Raw genomic sequence first — 18,532 nt, 5'->3', positions numbered from 1 at the left:
ACATTGTTCTCTGTTTAATTTGCCTGTTATCACCTCTAAGATAAGAATCCCGACTAAGCAGTCGGTCTGGCTTTGCTACAGAATAATTATAGCTGAGACTGTGTTCTTTGCTGTCTTCAAGTCCAAGCCTGCCCCCTGCTGGCTTTGCTCAGGAATCATTATAGCTGAGTCATTATAGCAAAGCCAGAATCAATGCTCAGTCCGGGATTCTTATCTCAGCTAGATAACAGACACTTTTAGCAGTGAGGATGGAACAGAGAGCATGGTAAATGTTTTCTCTAATGTTCCCACTGATTTCTATGGTAAAATACACAAGGGTGCTTCATCTCTGGTTCACTTTAAACAGATGGTTAGTAGTTACCGGTTTTCTTATCTTTTCAAATCCACTATAATTTGCATGGGAAGTAGAACTTGAACATTCATCTTGGACTGATATATTGGAACTATACAAGCAGCCATTAACAATCTGAAAGGGATCAGAGAACCTGCTCACTCTTACTGCCTGCAGTCCGCAGAATAATCTGATACGGTGCATACCAGAGGCATCCTAGGATGTGTAGTTTGCATTAGTTAAAGGAAACTTGCTGACCCTATTTAACCCATTAGTAACTTCAGTAGTTGTCTCGTTTTGGATAAATGCCCTGCTTTTAACCTCATTAGGCAGAACTCGTGCTGGAAATTCTTCAAATGCTTTGATCACCCTCTCCGCTAGCAGAAATATAGAAACTGAAAGCAGAAGTCCTCTGTCTTCTCACCTTGCCCCACAGTAACAAGTGGCCATAAATACACATTACAGTAGTACTAATTAGAAGCAGGGAAATATAACAAATATGTGCTAAAATAAATTGGTCTGAAGTACTTGCAAGCCTCTAAATAATTTGGCTGCTAAAGAGTTAAAAGAAACCAGAGCTGACGAATAATACGTTTTATACATACCAGGGGCTTCCTCCAGCCCCATCCGCACGGATCGCTCCCACGTCCTCAGCCTTCTCCTGCTCCGGTACCGGGTCTCGCAACTTCAGCCAGTCGTGGCCAGTCTGTGCAAGAGAAGTGCGCCCTCTACGTATCTCTCCGCGACTGGCTGAAGTTACGGAACCCGGTACCGGACCAGGAGAAGTCGTGGGAGCGATCCGTGCGGAGGGGGCTTGAGGGAGCCCCGGGTATGTATAAAACTTTTAGTCGTCAGCTCTGGTACACTTTAAGGGCAGTTGGATAAGGGTGTTGCACCTTTTTGTGTTGCTGCTGGCATTGCTGTGTAAATTCTTACCTTTCTTTCACAAACACTTTAACACATAGGGGTCTGTTCTGGAAGCAGTAGGAGCTGTTTGCAGCCTTTGCTGGTCTAGCAGCAGGTACCCAAAATTGCTCCAACTCCACAGCCCTGTTTAGCAGGACCCTATACTGGAATGATTATTGCAGAAACTGTTTCGGTGTCTTTCTCATAGCAGTCTATATGTGTGGCCAACAGCGCTGCTGTTGTGCTCTTCCCATTATGTTGCTAATAAAGCGTACGTTGGGATGGTGTTGAGAAACGGTGAGATTATTTCTGGTTATGGAACGGTAGCGAGCAGAATGTTATCTTGCCTTACTTCACCTCTTCTCTTTACAGGCACCTCCTGGTAAGAAACCGGAACCTTTCCTCCTTCCCAATGGGCATCATCTCTTCCAGAGCCTGACGGAGGCTGTTGTGGGAGGTGAGTCTTGGATGCCTCACGATTGTTGCCTCTTCTTGTTACATGTGGTAGGGAAATATTGTGGCATTCTGATGTGATTCTATAGAGATAATGCATCTGCAGCCAGATGAACCACTCTTTCCACCTTCAGCTGTCTCAGAACCAGGGTGTGACTCTTATCTGGATGTAAAAGAGGAGGCAGCTGGAGTCGGGTAAATGGGTCCTGGAAATCTGGCTGCTGCCATAAGCCATATTGTGAATTATGGCTATAGCGGTGCTCATTTAGTAACTTGGGTTCTGTATAAAGACTGCGCCGAGATTATGCTAAAAATTGTGTAATTTGGCCGCCAGCAATAGCTGGAAGCCGAATTGCATCTTCAGTGGCTGCCTGAAAGGGGAATAGTACTGTATATACTCGCATATAAGCCGACCCGTGTATAAGCCGAGGTACCCACTTTTTCCTCAGAAACCAGGAGAAAGTGATTGACCCGCGTAAAAGCCCCCTCCCCAATATAGCCCCCTCCACAGTAACCAGATGTTCCCACAGTACAAGTCTGCCCCCCTCCTCATAGGCAGATGTGCCCCAGGATCATACAGCTGTGTCTGAAGAAGCCACTAGATGGCGTCATAGATATAAGACACAGGGATTGGGGATTCTTCCTGTGTGGCAATCATTGCAACGCTGACACATTACTTGTACACTCCGCTCCACAAGCCAGGGGACACAGGTAGTGTTTAGTAGCCCACGCCGCACACCATGTTGCAGGGGATGGGGGGGCAAGGTGGTAAAAACAGGATCTTTAGTGGACAATACTTGCGCTCCTCTGCCACAAACAAAACCTGCTCCACCAACTGTTTTGCTCCACTGACTCACATAGAAGTCGAGGGGGGTAACTTTTTCAGCACATTTTTAATGCTGAAAATTTAGGCTTATACGTGAGTATATACAGTAATCACATGACCACTACAGCAAAAAAAGTAAGCAGTTAATATCTGACAGAACAGACAGGTTTTGAACTAGTCCGTCTCATGGGGGATTCTTTTATTATTATTATTATTATTATTATTATTATTTATTTATAAAGCGCCAACATATTCCGTGGCGCTGTACAATGTAAGAAAACAAACAAGGGATACATAATGATATACATGAAATATGAACACTGATACAAGATACAGCACTGCTGATTACAGCTTGATTTAACATGATGACTAAAATGTATACATTTCTAACAGTGTGCAAGCAATTGAATTAATAACATTCCATGACTCAAAAGGGTGAGAGCCCTGCCCTTGCGAGCTTACAATCTAAAGGAATGGGGTGGAAACAAGAGGTGGGGGAAGTATACAGTATATGTACAGGCAGTGCGTAATTAGGTTATTTAGTGGGTGCATGGCCTAAGCTAGAGAATATGCTTGTCGGAAAAGGTGGGTTTTGAGGGAACGTTTAAAGATTTTGAAGGTGGGAGAGTGGCGGATGTGTTGTGGAAGGGCATTCCAGAGGAGGGGTGAGGCACGTGAGAAGTCTTGTACACGTGAATGTGAGGAGGTAATTGTAGAAGAGGATAGAAGAAGCTCGTGTGCAGATCTGAGATTGCGGTTGGGTTGGTATAGGGGAGACTAGTGAGGAGATGTACAGGGGAGAGATTATGGAGAGCTTTGTAGGTTATGGTTAAGAGTTTGAACTGAATCCTCTCATTAATTGGTAGCCAGTGAAGAGCTTGACAGAGAGGGTCAGCAGAGGAAGAGCGAGAGGAGAGATGAATGAGTCGAGCAGCAGAGTTCAGTACAGAACTGAGCGGTGTTAGTCGGTTAGTTGGAAGTCCACCAAGCAATATATTGCAATAGTCCAATCGAGATATAATAAGAGCATGTACTAACATTTTGGTTGTGTCATGGGAGAGAAAATGTCGGATACATGCTATGTTTTTCAGTTGGAAATGGCAGGAGCTGGTTAGGGAGTTAATGTGAGGAGTAAGGCCCAGTGCACACCAAAACCGCTAGCAGATCCGCAATACGCTAGCGGTTTTGGGAGCTGATTTCAGAGCGATTCTAGGTATGTTTAGAGAGGTTTTCTAAACATACCTAGCGGTTTTGGGTGCGTTTTTGTGTAGCAGATTACACATATTGTTACAGTAAAAGCTGTTACTGAACAGCTACTGTAACATAAATGCCTGGCAAACCGCTCTGAACTAGCGTTTTCAGAGCGGTTTGCGTTTTTCCTGTACTTTACATTGAGGACGAAACTCTTCCGAAAACCGCAAACGCGCAGCAGGAGGCGTGTTTGCGGCTTGGCAAAAACCGCAAACCGCCGGTGTGCACCATCCCATTGCAATACATTAGACAAGCGTTTTTATAGGCGGATGCGGCCGGCGGATCGCTCCAAAAACCGCTCGGTGTGCACTGGGCCTAAATGAGAGAGAAGAATCAAATATTACCCCCAAGCACCGTGCTTTGGGAACTGATGTTATAGACGTGTTGTTAACATTTATTGTAATATCATATTCTTTGGGTTTCCTTTGTTTTCAAAAGTATTTCCTGAACGGCAGTTGCCAAGTCTAACTGCCAAAATAGTGTGCAAGTGAGCAGGAAGGCTGTCTGTTATCTCACTAGTTTAGCAGTGAGAGTTAGCAACAAGTATAACCTGGAGCAGTCATGGCTCTACTTTAGTACAGATATGAAGCGATAGCATTTATTAGGAAAACAATACAAAACATAGGTATTATGTTACTTACTGAAAGCTATTTTTGGTGTATTTTCTCAAGGTTTTCTAAGCACAGTCCTTTCCGTAGCTCTTTATGCTAGGTACACACAATACAATTTTGTGTTGGATAGATGGTTCGATAGATCATTTCCAACATGTCCGATCTTATTTTCAATCGTTATTCTGTTTGATTTCTCATAGAAGTGAATGGAAATGGATTAACCACTTCAGCCTTCAGGTTTTTTTTACTTTATGCATCCGAGCAATGTTCACCTCCCATTCATTAGCCTATAACTTTATCACTACTTATCACCATGAACTGATCTATATCTTTTTTCCGCCACCAATTAGGCTTTCTTTGGGTGGTACGTTTTGCGAGAGACACTTTACTGTAAATGCATTTTAAAAGGAAGAATAAGAAAAAAACGGAAAAATTGATGATTTCTCAGTTTTCAGCCATTATAGTTTTAAAATAGTACATGCCTCCATAATTAAAACTCACGTATTGTATTTGCCCATATGTCCCGGTTATTACACCGTTAAAATTATGTCCCTATCACAATGTATGGCGACAATATTTTATTTGGAAATAAAGGTGCATTTTTTCTGTTTTGCATCTATCACTATTTACAAGTTTACAATAAAAAAAATAGAAATATTTCATCTTTACATTGATATTTAAAAAAAAGTTTAGACCCTTAGGTAAATATTAACTTTTTTTTTTTTTTTTTATCGTAATGTTTTTTTTTTTTTTTTTTTTTTTTTTTTTTTTTTTATATTAAACATTTTGTTTGGGTATTTTTGGGGGAGTGGGATGTAAACAGTAGTTTTATAATGTAAATGTGAGTTATTTTTTTTTTTAGTTGTAGTTTTACTTTTTGGCCACAAGATGGCGGCCATGAGCTTGTTTACATGACGTCACTCTAAGCGTAACATACGCTTAGAGAGACTCATGGGGGACGCAACAGTCAGAAAAAGCGAAGCTTCCGAGAGAAGCTGTCGCTTTTTCTGCGGTGGAGAGGAATCTGTGATCGGGCACCATAGCCCGATACACTGATTGCCTGGCTAACAAACCGCGGTACGTCCAGGAGGCCGAAGTAGTTAAGAAAAGATAACAAAATTCGGATCGGAAATCGATCGAACAGAAAATCAACCGAAAAACGCATAGTGTGTACCCAGCATTGCACAGATTACACAACCCTCATACATTTGAATCTGAAGGCCGATCACCTGTTTACTTCCACTAGTGACTTTTTTTTTTTTTTTCTTTTTTTTCTTCTTCTTCTTTAACCAGTTCACCCCCAAGGCTTTTTATCCTAACGGACCAGAGCAATTTTCAGTTGTCAGCGCTCCTCCCTTTTATTCCCTAATAACTTTATTACTACTTATCACAAGAAAATGATCTATACCTCGTTTTTTTCGCCACCAATTAGGCTTTCTGTGGATAGTACATTTTGCTAAGAATTTTTTTTATTCTAAATGCATTTTAATGAGAAAAACAGAAAAAAAAGAAAAAAATTATTATTTCTCAGTGTTCAGCCATTATAGTTTTAAAATTAAACATTCTCCTGTGGATAAAACAAACACGTTTTATTTGCCCAGTGGTCCCGATAATTAAACCGTTTAACCTGCTGAGCGGTCTGGACGAGCTCAGCTCGTCCAACACCGCCAGAGGCTGCCGCTCAGGCCCTGCTGGGCCGATTTTCGTCAAATAAAGTGCAGCACACGCAGCCGGCACTTTGCCAGCCGCGTGTGCTGCCTGATCGCCGCCGCTAGCGGCGAAAGAGGGTCCCCCCCAGCCGCCTGAGCCCAGCGTAGCCGGAACAAAAAGTTCCGGCCAGCGCTAAGGGCTGGATCTGAGGTGGCTGACGTCAGGACGTCGATGACGTCACTCCGCTCGTCGCTATGGCGACGATGTAAGCAAAACAAGGAAGGCCGCTCATTGGGGCCTTCCTTGTTCTGGGCGCCGGAGGCGATCGGAAGATCGCCTCCGGAGCGCCCTCTAGTGGGCTTTCATGCAGCCAACTTTCAGTTGGCTGCATGAAAGTTTTTTTTTTTTTTTTTATTTAAAAAAAACCCTCCCGCAGCCACCCTGGCGATTTAATCAGAACGCCAGGGTGGTTAAATTATGTCCCTATCACAATGTATGTAACAGTATATTATTTTGAAATATAAGTGGTTATTTTTCTGTTTGTTCTGGCCAAAATTACAAGCCCCTATGTAATAAATTAAAATTAATTTTCCCCCATAAAATATAGAATAAAAAAAGGCGAGTCCCTAAGGCAACTATTTTTTTTTTTTTTTTTAAGCTGATTTTTTTTTTTACAAGTGTTTTTTTTGGGGGGGGAGGGTTGGAAGTGTAATTTTATTAATGTGTATATACTTGAAAATGTATGTATTTTGTAGGTGTAATATACTTTTTGGCCACAAGATGGCGGTAGTGAACACTCATAGGACGTGTTCACTTTTTTTTTTTTTTTTTACACTTTATTAAACTGTTACATTTCCTGTTTATGTGAATGGACGTAGCCGCTGTTCGCGGTCACGTCCATTCACTCCAGGCACTGCGATTGGGTAGAGGACCATTCAGTCTTCTTCCCCAATCACCCAGCAGGGGATCCCGACGGTAATGGCGGCGGTAGCGGCGCGCACACGGCGGTAGCAGCGGCGGGAATGCGCGACGTATTAAAACGTCATGTTGCCGTTAATAGCGGTAAGCATGACGTTTTAATACGATAGGATGTCGGTAAATGGTTAAATCCCAGGCAAGGTTGATTGGTTGAATAAGCATGCGGCTGATTTTGAACTGGAGAATGGACGCATAAAAAAACGATAAAATAAAAAACTGAGGAGAGGTAGGGAATGGCTTGCCTCTCCTGAAGGACCCAATAGCCAGCACTGGCATAACAATAGGGGATGCGACCCCTGCCCCCACAGGGGGGCTGGAGGGGTCGCAGCATGAGGGGAAAGCCATGCCCACAGTTGGCGTGGAGGGGGGATGGGGCTCTCCCCTACAGCTCAATGAGTGTCCGGGCAGCGGCAGGCAACGGCTGATACATACCTTCCGTCTTCCGTGCGCTTTAGCGTGCGTTCCTCACTCTAGTCGCTGACGCGACTTCCTGTTTTATACCCGCTCAGAATTTCTGCAGGGGCGCCCCTGATGGATGTGACTTTATGAACATTCAGTTATTTATTGCACAACAAAAGGATCCGTGCGTTTCCCGAGCATTCACTTTACCACACATATCCTTCCCCCGCCCGCCTTTCAGGTTTCCTGGCTCATGACTGGTTCACACTGCAAGCGCTTTTCCACAGGTGTTTTTTCTCACCCACACAAGAGTTTTGTAAACTGTAAGGCCCCATTCACACTTGAAAGCGCAAAACTGCGGGAGTGATTATTTATTTTTTCCCACAATTTCACTCGGAAAAATCACTGGACACTGCAGCGATTTTTCCCGCGATTGCATTTAGCGCTTCTATAGCACTAAAACGCAAGCACTGGGAAATCGCCTGAAAATGGTGCAGGCTACGCGTTTGCCGATTTGCATTAATCATCGGTGAGTAACGCAAATCGCCCAAGTGAGAACGGGCCCATAGGGTATTATGCTTATGAGTGACTTTGCAGTTCTGCCTTTAGAGAGTGTCATGAAGTCCTCTTTCAGACGGACGGCTGAACTGTTCGCCTGTCCAGCAGTTCAGTCTCTTGCCACCCACAAGCACTATTTGGGTGCAATTTAAGTGCAGCCGAATGGTGGCAGGTGTGACACCACGTCGGCGCTTGTGGTGGTGTAACTGTGGCAGAAAACTACACCCATGGCCATGCTGAGTTGTGACTGAAGGGCCTGTCAACCGCCACTACTGAGCGTGAGGCCGGTGCATGAGAGCAGCTGATTGAGGCCACAGACAGCTTTGTCAGAAGCCTTAACCAAGAGCTTGTTTGTGGCCTTTGACGAAGCGGGGAAACCTGTGAAATGGCTGTCAGGCCATCTGTACACTTGAGTCTGTCATTTTTCTGTCGGGTGAAATCAACCTTTTTATTTTATTTTATTTTTTTTGGTGGATTCTTCTGGATTGGTGCCCGGATTTGTGTTTGAGGTTTATGCCTTGTATTGGTGGAGGGTAAAGGAGGCACCTGTCATATTTGTACAGTGTGGTATATGGTCGTTGGGTGCCTAGTGACAATGTTTGGTGTACAGTGCTGTGAGTAACAGATTATAGCAATATGTTTTCTGAGCTGATCCACCATGTTCTATGTCCAGGCATCACCCGGCAGAGTCTCTACTGGCTTCCCTTTAAGGAGACTGTGGTAAGACTGGTGTTCAAGATGGCAGAGGAGCCGGAGGACATCTGTGCAGACATCTTACACAGATGCAGCCAGCAGGTCCTGCAAGAGATAAACAGCGAAGAAGAAGGTAAGTGAGGGAGTCTGGATTGTAAAAGTGCTGCAGACTGTACCAGCTGGTTATAGAGATCACTGATATAAACCTTAGGAGCCAATGCTTGTCTAGGAGATCATGTATGCCTTGTACACCCGTACAAGTGTTTCTATGCCGGGGGGAGGGGCACGGCCAGGGCAAGTGAGAACAATGCATATATATGGCCTGCCAGCCCTATTGCTCTTCTGGCATAAGTAGTATCTGAGTCAAAACCCTGGAACAAGCATATATGGCTAATCCAGTAAATCTGAGTCAGCTAAGTAAGAGTACCTGATCTGCACATGCTTGTCCAGGGTCTATGGCTAAAAGTATTGGAAACAACAGGATCAGGAGGACTGCCAGGCAACTGGTATTGTTTAAAAGGAAAAACAATATGGCAGCTTCCATATTCCTCTCACCTCGGGTTCCCTTTAAGGCTTTGACCCATCTAATTGTATAACTGGTAACAGCCATGCTAAGGCTTAGTTCACACCACAAAATGCTATTGCTAGCAGTTACACATTTGCGATTTTAACCAAATCATAACACTGCTGTGGGAACGCCCTTCTAGGGTGACACTGCACTAGCCATTTGCCAATCTGCAATCGATTTGCACTCCTGTCTCTGTGAGCCAGCCCTAAGGACAGCAGATCAGTCAGGATGGTGTTATTTTGTTGACCACCTTGTGGGAAGATGTAGAGGTTCAGTGTTTTAGGTTTTCCACATCTGCACAGATTACAGCATCACAAATATGCATAACAGTTACACTTCAAAGTTGCGGTATATTAACAGAAGCAGAATTCGGGCAACTTGCAATGTCCTAATTCTATTATAGACACCTGTCATAGCTTTGTCTTTTTCCCCCCTCAGCGTCCTCAGTCCCAGCGTTTCTGCTCACCCACCTGCTGTCTCTGGCCGGCGATGTGGCGCTACAATTGGTGGTGCATCTGGAGTGTACAGTTAGCGCAGAACTGAGGCGGAGAAGAGTGCTCAAGGAAGAGCAAGAGGCGGAGAAAGCTGGGAAGGGAAAGAACAGGAAGAGTAAGGTGAGGTCACTCTGTGCCATCATTATTTTTTTGTATGCATGGATATAACATTTGTATCCTCAAAGATTGTAGAGTGTAGGAAGCCGTGAGATGCTGGCAGACTTTTCTATAACGAAGGCAGTAATTCTGATCTGTGGTTAGATCTATGTACGCAGTGCCGCCAGACTTTGTCTGAGAAATCTTAGCACAATTATGTTTAAAGGGATTCTTTCGTGAAAAAAGTAGGCAGTTAAAAAATGTGACAGATGACAGGTTTTGGGCCAGTCCAAAAAAAATGTCGCCCGAATGAATTTTCGTCGAACGAATTGGATTTTCTTGGTGGTCGTGATAGATAGGAAGCAATGATTAGTTAGTAGATGGTGTAGTGAACGATTTTTCGCCCGATCAGAATTTCTGATCGCTCAGACGATTTTTCGCTAGAAATTGGACCATTAGTGGCCAGCTTAAAGAGGAACTCCAGTGAAAATAATGTAGTAAAAAAAAGTGCTTCATTTTTTACCATAATTATGTATAAATGATTTAGTCAGTGTTTGCTCATTGTAAAATCTTTCCTCTCCCAGATTAACATTCTGACATTTATTACATGGTGACATTGTTACTGTGGGCAGGTTATTTAGCTGTTTCTAGCTGCTCTGTCTGTTACAGACAGCTAATAACAGCTATTTCCTGTCTCTGAACATTGTTACATTGTGGCAGTTTGCCAGCAGTACCGCGGTATTCAGAGCCTCTTGTGGGAGGGGTTTCAGCACAAAATCAGTCACACAGCGCCCCCTGATGGTCTGTTTGTGAAAATCATTGTCTTTCTCATGTAAAATGGGGTATCAGCTACTGATTGGGAAAAAGTTCAATTCTTGGTTGGAGTTTCTCTTTAAGGGGGATTCTCAGGGCTTTCTTTGTTTTCAATATCATTTCCTGAACAACAGCTTAACTGCCAAAATAGCAAGATACCAGCCGCCCTCCCTAATCACTTGCACACTATTATGTCAGTTAGACTTTGCAACTGCTGTTCAGGAAATGCTGTTGAAAACAAAGAAAGCCTTGAGAATCCCCCTTAAAAAGATGGACTTGCCCAAAACCTGTCATCTGTCACATTTTTTAACTGCCTACTTTTTTCGCGAAAGAACCCCTTTAAGTCCTGGAAATCACTAGAAACGCTGCAGCGCTTTAGGTAAACAGTACAGCGATTCTGCTTTGCAGGGTTTTTTTTTTTGTTTTTTTTTTTCCCCCAACAAACTTTATTATACTTACCAGGTGTCTGGATACCAGGTAAGTATAAATCACACACACACCACCCCCCATCGCTGAAAAATGGCTTTTCCAAGGGATGTTGCAGCTTTCTGTACATGGCACTGAGCGCAAACGCACTCAAAATGCTGCATTTCCTGTGATTGTGATTAACCCTAATTGCACTAGTGGATTACCCACCACTGACTTTCATTGGGAAAGAGTTTTGGGGGAAAATGCCTTAGTGGGTCCCAGCCCTTCAGCACATTAAACGCAAAGATTTTTCAGAAGGGAAAAAAAAAAAATCTCTAAGTGACAATAGTCTGCTGTCTTCCAGGGCAATGACAGTATGGCGGAGGAAGACATGGGGCTCGCCGGGGCCTCTGCTGACGATGTTGACGCTGAACTTATTCAGAAAATTTGTGAAACTGAGTTGCTGAATTGTAAGTCTGAGAATTTTATGTACATAATTTTACACATTTAATTGAAATTTTTATCTAGAGCTCTACAGAGAATTAACCAATCGCATCACTCCAACCATCAGCACACCTATGACAGATTAGAGTTCAGAGTTCATGGAGCCATTCACAAACTATGTATGCAAATGTATGCAGCTTAAAAATGAACCATTCCTATTGCGCCAAGGTGGAATTCGATTGGTTCAGTTTCAAGCTGCATGAATTTGCTTTTTTTTTTTTTTCATACAGAATTATTTGCATCTCACTGACCATCTATAGTCAGAACTAGTGTCTACCTCAGCTTATGGTCTATATTCTATTTTACACATTGTACAGCTGCAGTACTAGATATAACCCCACTAAGAATTGTTTGTGACTGGTAACCCTATTATGGGATAGCTATGCTAGATACACACAAAGTAATTTCTCGTCACATCGACGTCAGGTTGAGTTGATCATTTCCAATATACCCCCGATCGAGAATGGGATCAATATTTTTTTTTTCCTTCTCTAGCAGATCAGTAGTGCACAAAATCAATTGTTCTTGATTAAAGTTAACCAGAGACGAAGCACCCTCATATATTTTTCCATATATATCAGTGTGAACATTAGAGAAAACACTTACCCTGCTCTGTTTCATCCTTCACTGCTCAGTCTGCTTGTAACCAGCTCTGATAAAATCCCCGACTGAGCATTCAGAGAGCATGGTAGGTGTTTTCTCTAATGTTCCCACTGATATATATGGTAAAATACACGAGGGTGCTCCGTCTCTGGTTCACTTTAAGAGCAGCTTGGACAGGTCAGAAATGAGACTTGCTCCAATAATCTGACTGTAAATTGCTTTGCATGTACAAAGCATGTCTGGCTCTATATGCTCTGTGCAGAGCTATATAACATGCCATAGCAGTGGAACATTAGATGCACTGAGACAGTGACTGGCTTTGTGTTTTCTGTACAGAGCTGTGTAACCTATAATTCACGCCAATGGTAGATGGTGGTTAAGACCTGTCTTACACTTGTGTGTGGAGCCCGCACCACATCACACTGCAGAAATGAGGCTTCATATGACCCTGCGCCACGGTGCAGCAAGCCGGGAGAAGAGCCCTATGCATAGGCCGGCCCCCTGGCAAGTGATGTACTCCCTGCTGGGCGGGAAGTGACTGATTCCCACTTGCCTTTGCATGCGTGTTGCACTGTGCGCCCATCGTGCACACTGCTGGCATCGCCCATTGACTTGCATTGCTGCATGGTCCGTGCGGTAGGCACAGTTACTTTATTTAGCAGACCCCTATGACTTTTTGTCTTCGGCACTTGAACTCATCTCCACTTTTGGACTTTTTTCAGGCCTACAGATCAATTGGACTAAATCATTACTGTTACCCCTAGATCCTTTGCCTGAACACTCATCCATAGCCTCACCACTACAGGTGGTCACACAACTTACCTATCTTGGAATTGAAATAACCTCACAGGTGACTTCGTACTACGGTCTCAATGTACTGCCGCTGCAACATCAGATTAAGACTAAGTTTCGTGCTTGGAGCACACTGCCTCTATCACTAATAGGTAGAGCCAATTTGATTAAAATGTGTATACTACCACGCTTTCTTTATGTGTTTCGTAACACACCCGTTCTCATACCAAACTACTTCTTCTCCGCTATTAATAAGCTAATTACTTCCTTTCTTTGGGCCTCATCGGCACCACAAATTGCTCTGTCTAGCCTCCAGCTACCTGTTGTACGGGGGGGACTGGCCTTGCCGAACTTTAAGCTATATTATTGAGCAACAGTGATTCATACAGTGTACTGGTGGTTTCAACAATCTATATATAATCCAGCAACAGTATTAGAATCCACTCATATTGGATCCTACATGGCACTGTCTGCCCTCCCATATCGAGGACATAAGGCCATTCCCTCCCTGACAACCCCAATGAAAACCACAGCCAGAGTCTGGGAACTAGCTCAACATTTTCTTCTAAAAGATGATCAATGGTCTCCACACACTCCCTTATGGAACAATGCGAGTCTAAAAGAATTTACTACAATTCCTGACCCCTCGGTATGGGCAACCAAAGGTGTTTTTAAATTAAAAGATATTGCGGGGGAGCAAGGGCTCCTGTCTTTTAATCTACTGAAAGCCCAATTTTCTCTTCCCAACTCCATGTTTTTTAGGTACTTGCAGTTACGGCATGCGTTTGAGACACAATTCCGTCATAAGCCTTTATCTCTGCACTCTAGCGACATGGAAAACCTACTGATGCATTCAGGCCTTACTGGAATAGTATCCCAATTGTATGATATATTTATTTCACATCCGCCCCAAGTTCCTAACAGAACTCTCGCAGCATGGAATATAGACTTTCCGGACCTGTCATCTAAAGATTGGGAAGGAATAGTAGCAGATTTCCTTAAAATCCCGATTGCAGCGAAACACAAGCTGAGTGCATTAAAATACCTTTATAGGGTTTATTATACCCCTCGGAGATTATCTCGGATGGGACTTGATGTCGATAACGCGTGCTGGAGGTGCAAAGCGGAGGGGGCGGGATTTTTCCATATTTTCTGGGAGTGTGGGGGGATTAAAATGTTTTGGTCACAGGTACATGATATAATCAGAGATAATTGGTCCACAGGTCCCATTTACAGCTACTGCTATGCTACTTAATCACTTTGGGGACATCACTCTTGGGGATAAAAAGCAGTTCTTGGTGAAACTCTTACTTTTTTACGCCAGGAGGGCAATTGCCCTTGCGTGGAAAAAGCCAGAAGCACCTTCTATTATAGAATTCAAGACTGCTATCAACTCTGACTTACCAATTTATAAAAATGTATATCAAAATCGTGGCTCTATCAAAAAATTCTACAAGGTGTGGAGGAAATGGCTGAAAGCTTCTGATCTTGATATTTGACCAATCGATTGGGCCCCCATGCTGGTTGGAGACATCTTGGATCACTTCTGGATAAGCTAGTGGGTGGGTGGGGATGGATAGATCCGGGGGGAAGCTGGGATGACTGTGTGGGAGGAGGGGGGGGAGGGACGGGAGTTACTTGTAATATACAATGTTATGTATATGTATATGTTTGTAATATTTTGAAAACTTCAATAAAATGTTTTTTCAAAAAATATTTTATCTCAGACACTCTTGATAAATGTCCTCCACTATGTGATGTCACTGGCTCCGTGTAGTCTCCTTTAGTGTCCCTTTATCTAATTTCCGATAGACGTTAGTTTTTAATTTTACTGTTCTATTCTGTAAAAAGCAAGCATAACCCAGTGCTGTCAGGGTGTGGTTTTGATTTATTCTCCCCATTTCTGTAGCTCAGCAGTACTTGTCTGCGTTTCTGCCCCTTGTACTGAGGGTGTGTAAGAATTCTGGGAAGTTCAGTGATCCCGCCCTCTGCACAGCTGCCACACTTGCGCTTGCCAAGTTCATGATGATCAGGTGGGTTACCTATGAGAAGTCTCACATCCGTGTTGTGGTGTTTATCAGCCACGTCACATTCTGCCATTTCTCCTCCAGCTCTGATCACTGTGATTCCAACCTGCGTCTTCTCTTCACTCTTCTGGAGAAATCTTCTCTGCCTGGGGTCCGCTCTAACATCATGATCGCTCTGGGTGACCTCAGCATCCGCTTCCCCAATCTCATTGAGCCGTGGACTCCTCATCTTTATGCCAGGTAAACGGCAAGCTGCAGTTATCAACAAATGCCAATGAGGTGATCAAAAATCCCGCCGTTAATCTTTTAGTGCTTGCCGGCAATCCTGTTTTTATTGTGATTTGCATATTTCAAAGACGTTGTTACCATAGTTCTTCCTGGAGCAGAAGGCATATAGCTGGGCTTCTGAAGCAGGATGTCTGACCAAACTGGTGCTCACTAATGACTAGGGAAGGGCAATAAGATGCAAGTAATTCTGAGTTGATGCAGGATTATGTCAATTTATGCAGCTTAACCTACTTGCCGGTTATCCCGAGCTCAGCTCGGGGTAACCTGCGCAGGAGGATATCTCAGGCCCCGCTGGGCCGATTTGCATAATTTTTTTTTCCCTACACGCAGCTAGCACTTTGCTAGCTGCGTGTAGGTCGCGATCGCCGCCGATTCGCCGCTACCCGCCGCGCCGAGCCGCCCCCCCCCCCGCCCCAGACCCCTGCGCAGCCTGGCCAATCAGTGCCAGGCAGCGCTAAGGGGCGGATCGGAGTTCCCTCTGACGTCACGACGTCTATGACGTCATCCCGCCCGGTCGCCATGGCGACCGGGGAAGCCCTGCAGGAAGTCCCGTTCTCAACGGGATTCCCTGCATACTCTGATCGCCGAAGGTGATCGGAGTGGGCGGGGGGATGCCGCCGCTTAGCGGCTATCATGTAGCGAGCCCTGGGCTCGCTACATGATTTTAAAAAAAATAAAAATAAAGTGCGGCGCTGCCTCCTTGCCGGATTTTTTAGACCGGCAAGGAGGTTAAAGAGACTCTGTAACAAAAATTGCATCCTGTTTTTTTATCATCCTACAAGTTCCAAAAGCTATTCTAATGTGTTCTGGCTTACTGGCGCACTTTCCACTATCACTGTCGCTGTAATAAATCAATGCATCTTTCCCCTGTCAGACTTGTCGGCCTGTGTCTGGAAGGCTGCCAAGTTCTTCAGTGTTGTGGTTCTGCTATGAACTCCCCCTTCCTGGCCCCTCTATGCACACTGCCTGTGTGTTATTTAGGATTAGAGCAGCTTCTCTCTTCTCTTTTACAAGCTGGATAAATCGTCCTCTGAGCTGGCTGGGCTTTCACATACTGAAGAATTACAGACAAGGGCAAAGCTGTTTGCAGGAAGAAAAGAGCAGCCTGAAACTTCAGAGGAAGATAGGTGCAGGGGGAAAGAAACACACAAATGATCTCTTGGGATTAAAAAGGAAGGGTGTATACAGCCTGTTTGTGAATGGATGTATTTTTCTATGTGTGGACATACTGTACATCAACCTACTTCCTGTTTTGGTGGCCATTTTGTTTGTTTATAAACACACTTTTAAAAACTGTTTTTAACCACTTTTAATGCGGCGAGGAGCGGCGAAATTGTGACAGAGGGTAATAGATGTCCCCTAACGCACTGGTATGTTTACTTTTGTGCGATTTTAACAATACAGATTCTCTTTAAAGATGGATCAAATCTCTCCAAGGTGACATTTGGTTCATTTTATAAGCTGCACAAATACATATAAAAAATTGCATAATCCTGATTAACTCGCATTGACCATCCCACCTAGTGACAAAAGCCACTTTTTTTCAACCCACTCTCCCAGATTCTCCCCTAGTGAGATGCTACTAGCAGCAATCGGAACGCCCCGTGGGGAAACGCCTGGTTTGTGGATCTTTGGGAGGTGGTGGAAAACTGGGTGGGCTGGACACCAGTGTTGGGCCTTTTGACATTCCTCGTGGAATCCAAAGTGGGGTTCCGAGACAAGTGTCGATGCACATCTCTCCCCCCCCCCCCCCCCCCAACTGCCTGAGAGCCTCAGCACGATAGTCTGAGGCGTCAAGGACAATTGCCCCTCCCTTGTCTAAGACGATGCTGGCATCATTCTGCAACGAATGTAATGCCAAACAGAGGGAGAGGGCAGATAGAGCCCTTGACTTTTTCTCCAACTAAAGTCCCCTTTCCACAAGGTCCTGAAAAGTGTCAATAACCGGATTCCTGGCATTTATTGGAACTGCTTTAATACAGTTATCCCCACCAAGCCCTGCATGCCACCTTTCTTACAAACACACCAAAATGAAACAGACTAGTTTTCACGACGGCTTCCCTCAACTCCCCCGCCTCAAATTTTAGACTATGTAGGAAAGTTGAGATATTGGAGCTTAAATATCAGTATTCTCATAGCTCACTCGCTATCACGGCAGAGCTCGGTGAACTGGTCAGACGATTTAGTTGACTCCTGACCCCTGTGATGTCTGCCTATGAGATTGGGGGTCAGGAGCCAATGAAATTTCTTGACCACCTCACGGTGCTCTGCTGTAATACAGACATCGGGGCGAGTGAGCGGTAGCGTGCGGTGGGGAAGTTGAAATTTATGCCCTAGCAGGAATAACCGCTCCCAAACAGGGCGTAGATTTCAACTAGCGTAGTCCAGAGGCGGCTAAAGAAACCTACCTTAGCTAGAATTGCTGAATACAGTCAAATGTACATACACACATCCTATTTTACCACTTTGTGTAGTATGAGGGCCAACATATATTTTGAATACTATGGATGGATTGTGTAGGTGAGGGCTAATACTGTATCGAGTTGGTAAAATGGGTCAAAATTGGATGTGTGTATTCACCTTTTGGTTGGCTTTGCCTGCACAGTATTCTCGCCTTTCTCTACAGTGAGAAGAAAAAGAAAACCAGCAGGATTGAGCAATATGGCCTTGTGACAGAGGCAATCTAGCACAGTGTCGCTTGGAGGCTGAGGTGTTCTACTCTGCTCATGTTTCTCTACCTGTCCAGACTCCGTGATGAGTCGCAGTCTGTGCGGAAGACCTCAGCCATTGTGATGACCCATTTGATCCTGAAGGACATGGTGAAGGTGAAGGGACAAGTCAGTGAAATGGCGGTTCTGCTGATAGACCCTGACCAGGAAATCTCCTCTCTGGCCCGGAATTTTTTCACTGAGCTCTCCAACAAGGTGAGCAGATGTCAGTGGGGCAAAGTGTTCTGTTCTTTGCAGTGCAATTTGTGTTTACTTCATCTGTAACTCCCCCCCCAGGGCAATGCTGTTTACAACCTTTTACCAGACATCATCAGCCGCCTGTCAGATCCTGAATGTGGGGTGGAAGAAGCAGCTTTCCAAACAATTATGCGGTAAGTATGGCCAAAGGTAAAATACCTGATGTGTACATGCTGTGCTGATCTTCCATCAGGGAACTTGTATCTGGATCTACACAAACCAGATACAAGTTCCCTGATGGAAGGTGTCGAACTCCAGGCCTGGAGGGCCAGATCCATGCCAGTGTTTAGGATAGACTGAGAAAGAGAGGAATGTGT

At 44.4% G+C, this 18,532-nt stretch overlaps 1 protein-coding gene across 1 annotated transcript in view; it reads left to right on the top strand.

Annotated features, from left to right (window-relative positions):
* NCAPD2 (non-SMC condensin I complex subunit D2) overlaps nucleotides 1-18,532 on the top strand; it is a 70,784-nt gene that overhangs the window by 30,943 nt on the left and 21,309 nt on the right. The window contains exons 10-17 of the mRNA XM_068258906.1: nucleotides 1,610-1,694; nucleotides 8,637-8,789; nucleotides 9,663-9,838; nucleotides 11,400-11,505; nucleotides 14,844-14,967; nucleotides 15,046-15,201; nucleotides 17,996-18,173; nucleotides 18,255-18,349. Coding sequence (XP_068115007.1) covers nucleotides 1,610-1,694; nucleotides 8,637-8,789; nucleotides 9,663-9,838; nucleotides 11,400-11,505; nucleotides 14,844-14,967; nucleotides 15,046-15,201; nucleotides 17,996-18,173; nucleotides 18,255-18,349 — 1,073 coding nt within the window. The remainder of the gene's footprint in view (nucleotides 1-1,609; nucleotides 1,695-8,636; nucleotides 8,790-9,662; nucleotides 9,839-11,399; nucleotides 11,506-14,843; nucleotides 14,968-15,045; nucleotides 15,202-17,995; nucleotides 18,174-18,254; nucleotides 18,350-18,532) is intronic.

Source organism: Hyperolius riggenbachi, chromosome 10 (genome assembly GCF_040937935.1).
Source record: "Hyperolius riggenbachi isolate aHypRig1 chromosome 10, aHypRig1.pri, whole genome shotgun sequence".
In the NCBI taxonomy this organism is placed as follows: Eukaryota; Metazoa; Chordata; class Amphibia; order Anura; family Hyperoliidae; genus Hyperolius; species Hyperolius riggenbachi.
Note: the sequence above shows the minus strand (reverse complement) of the source record. Positions and strands in the feature narration are given on the sequence as shown.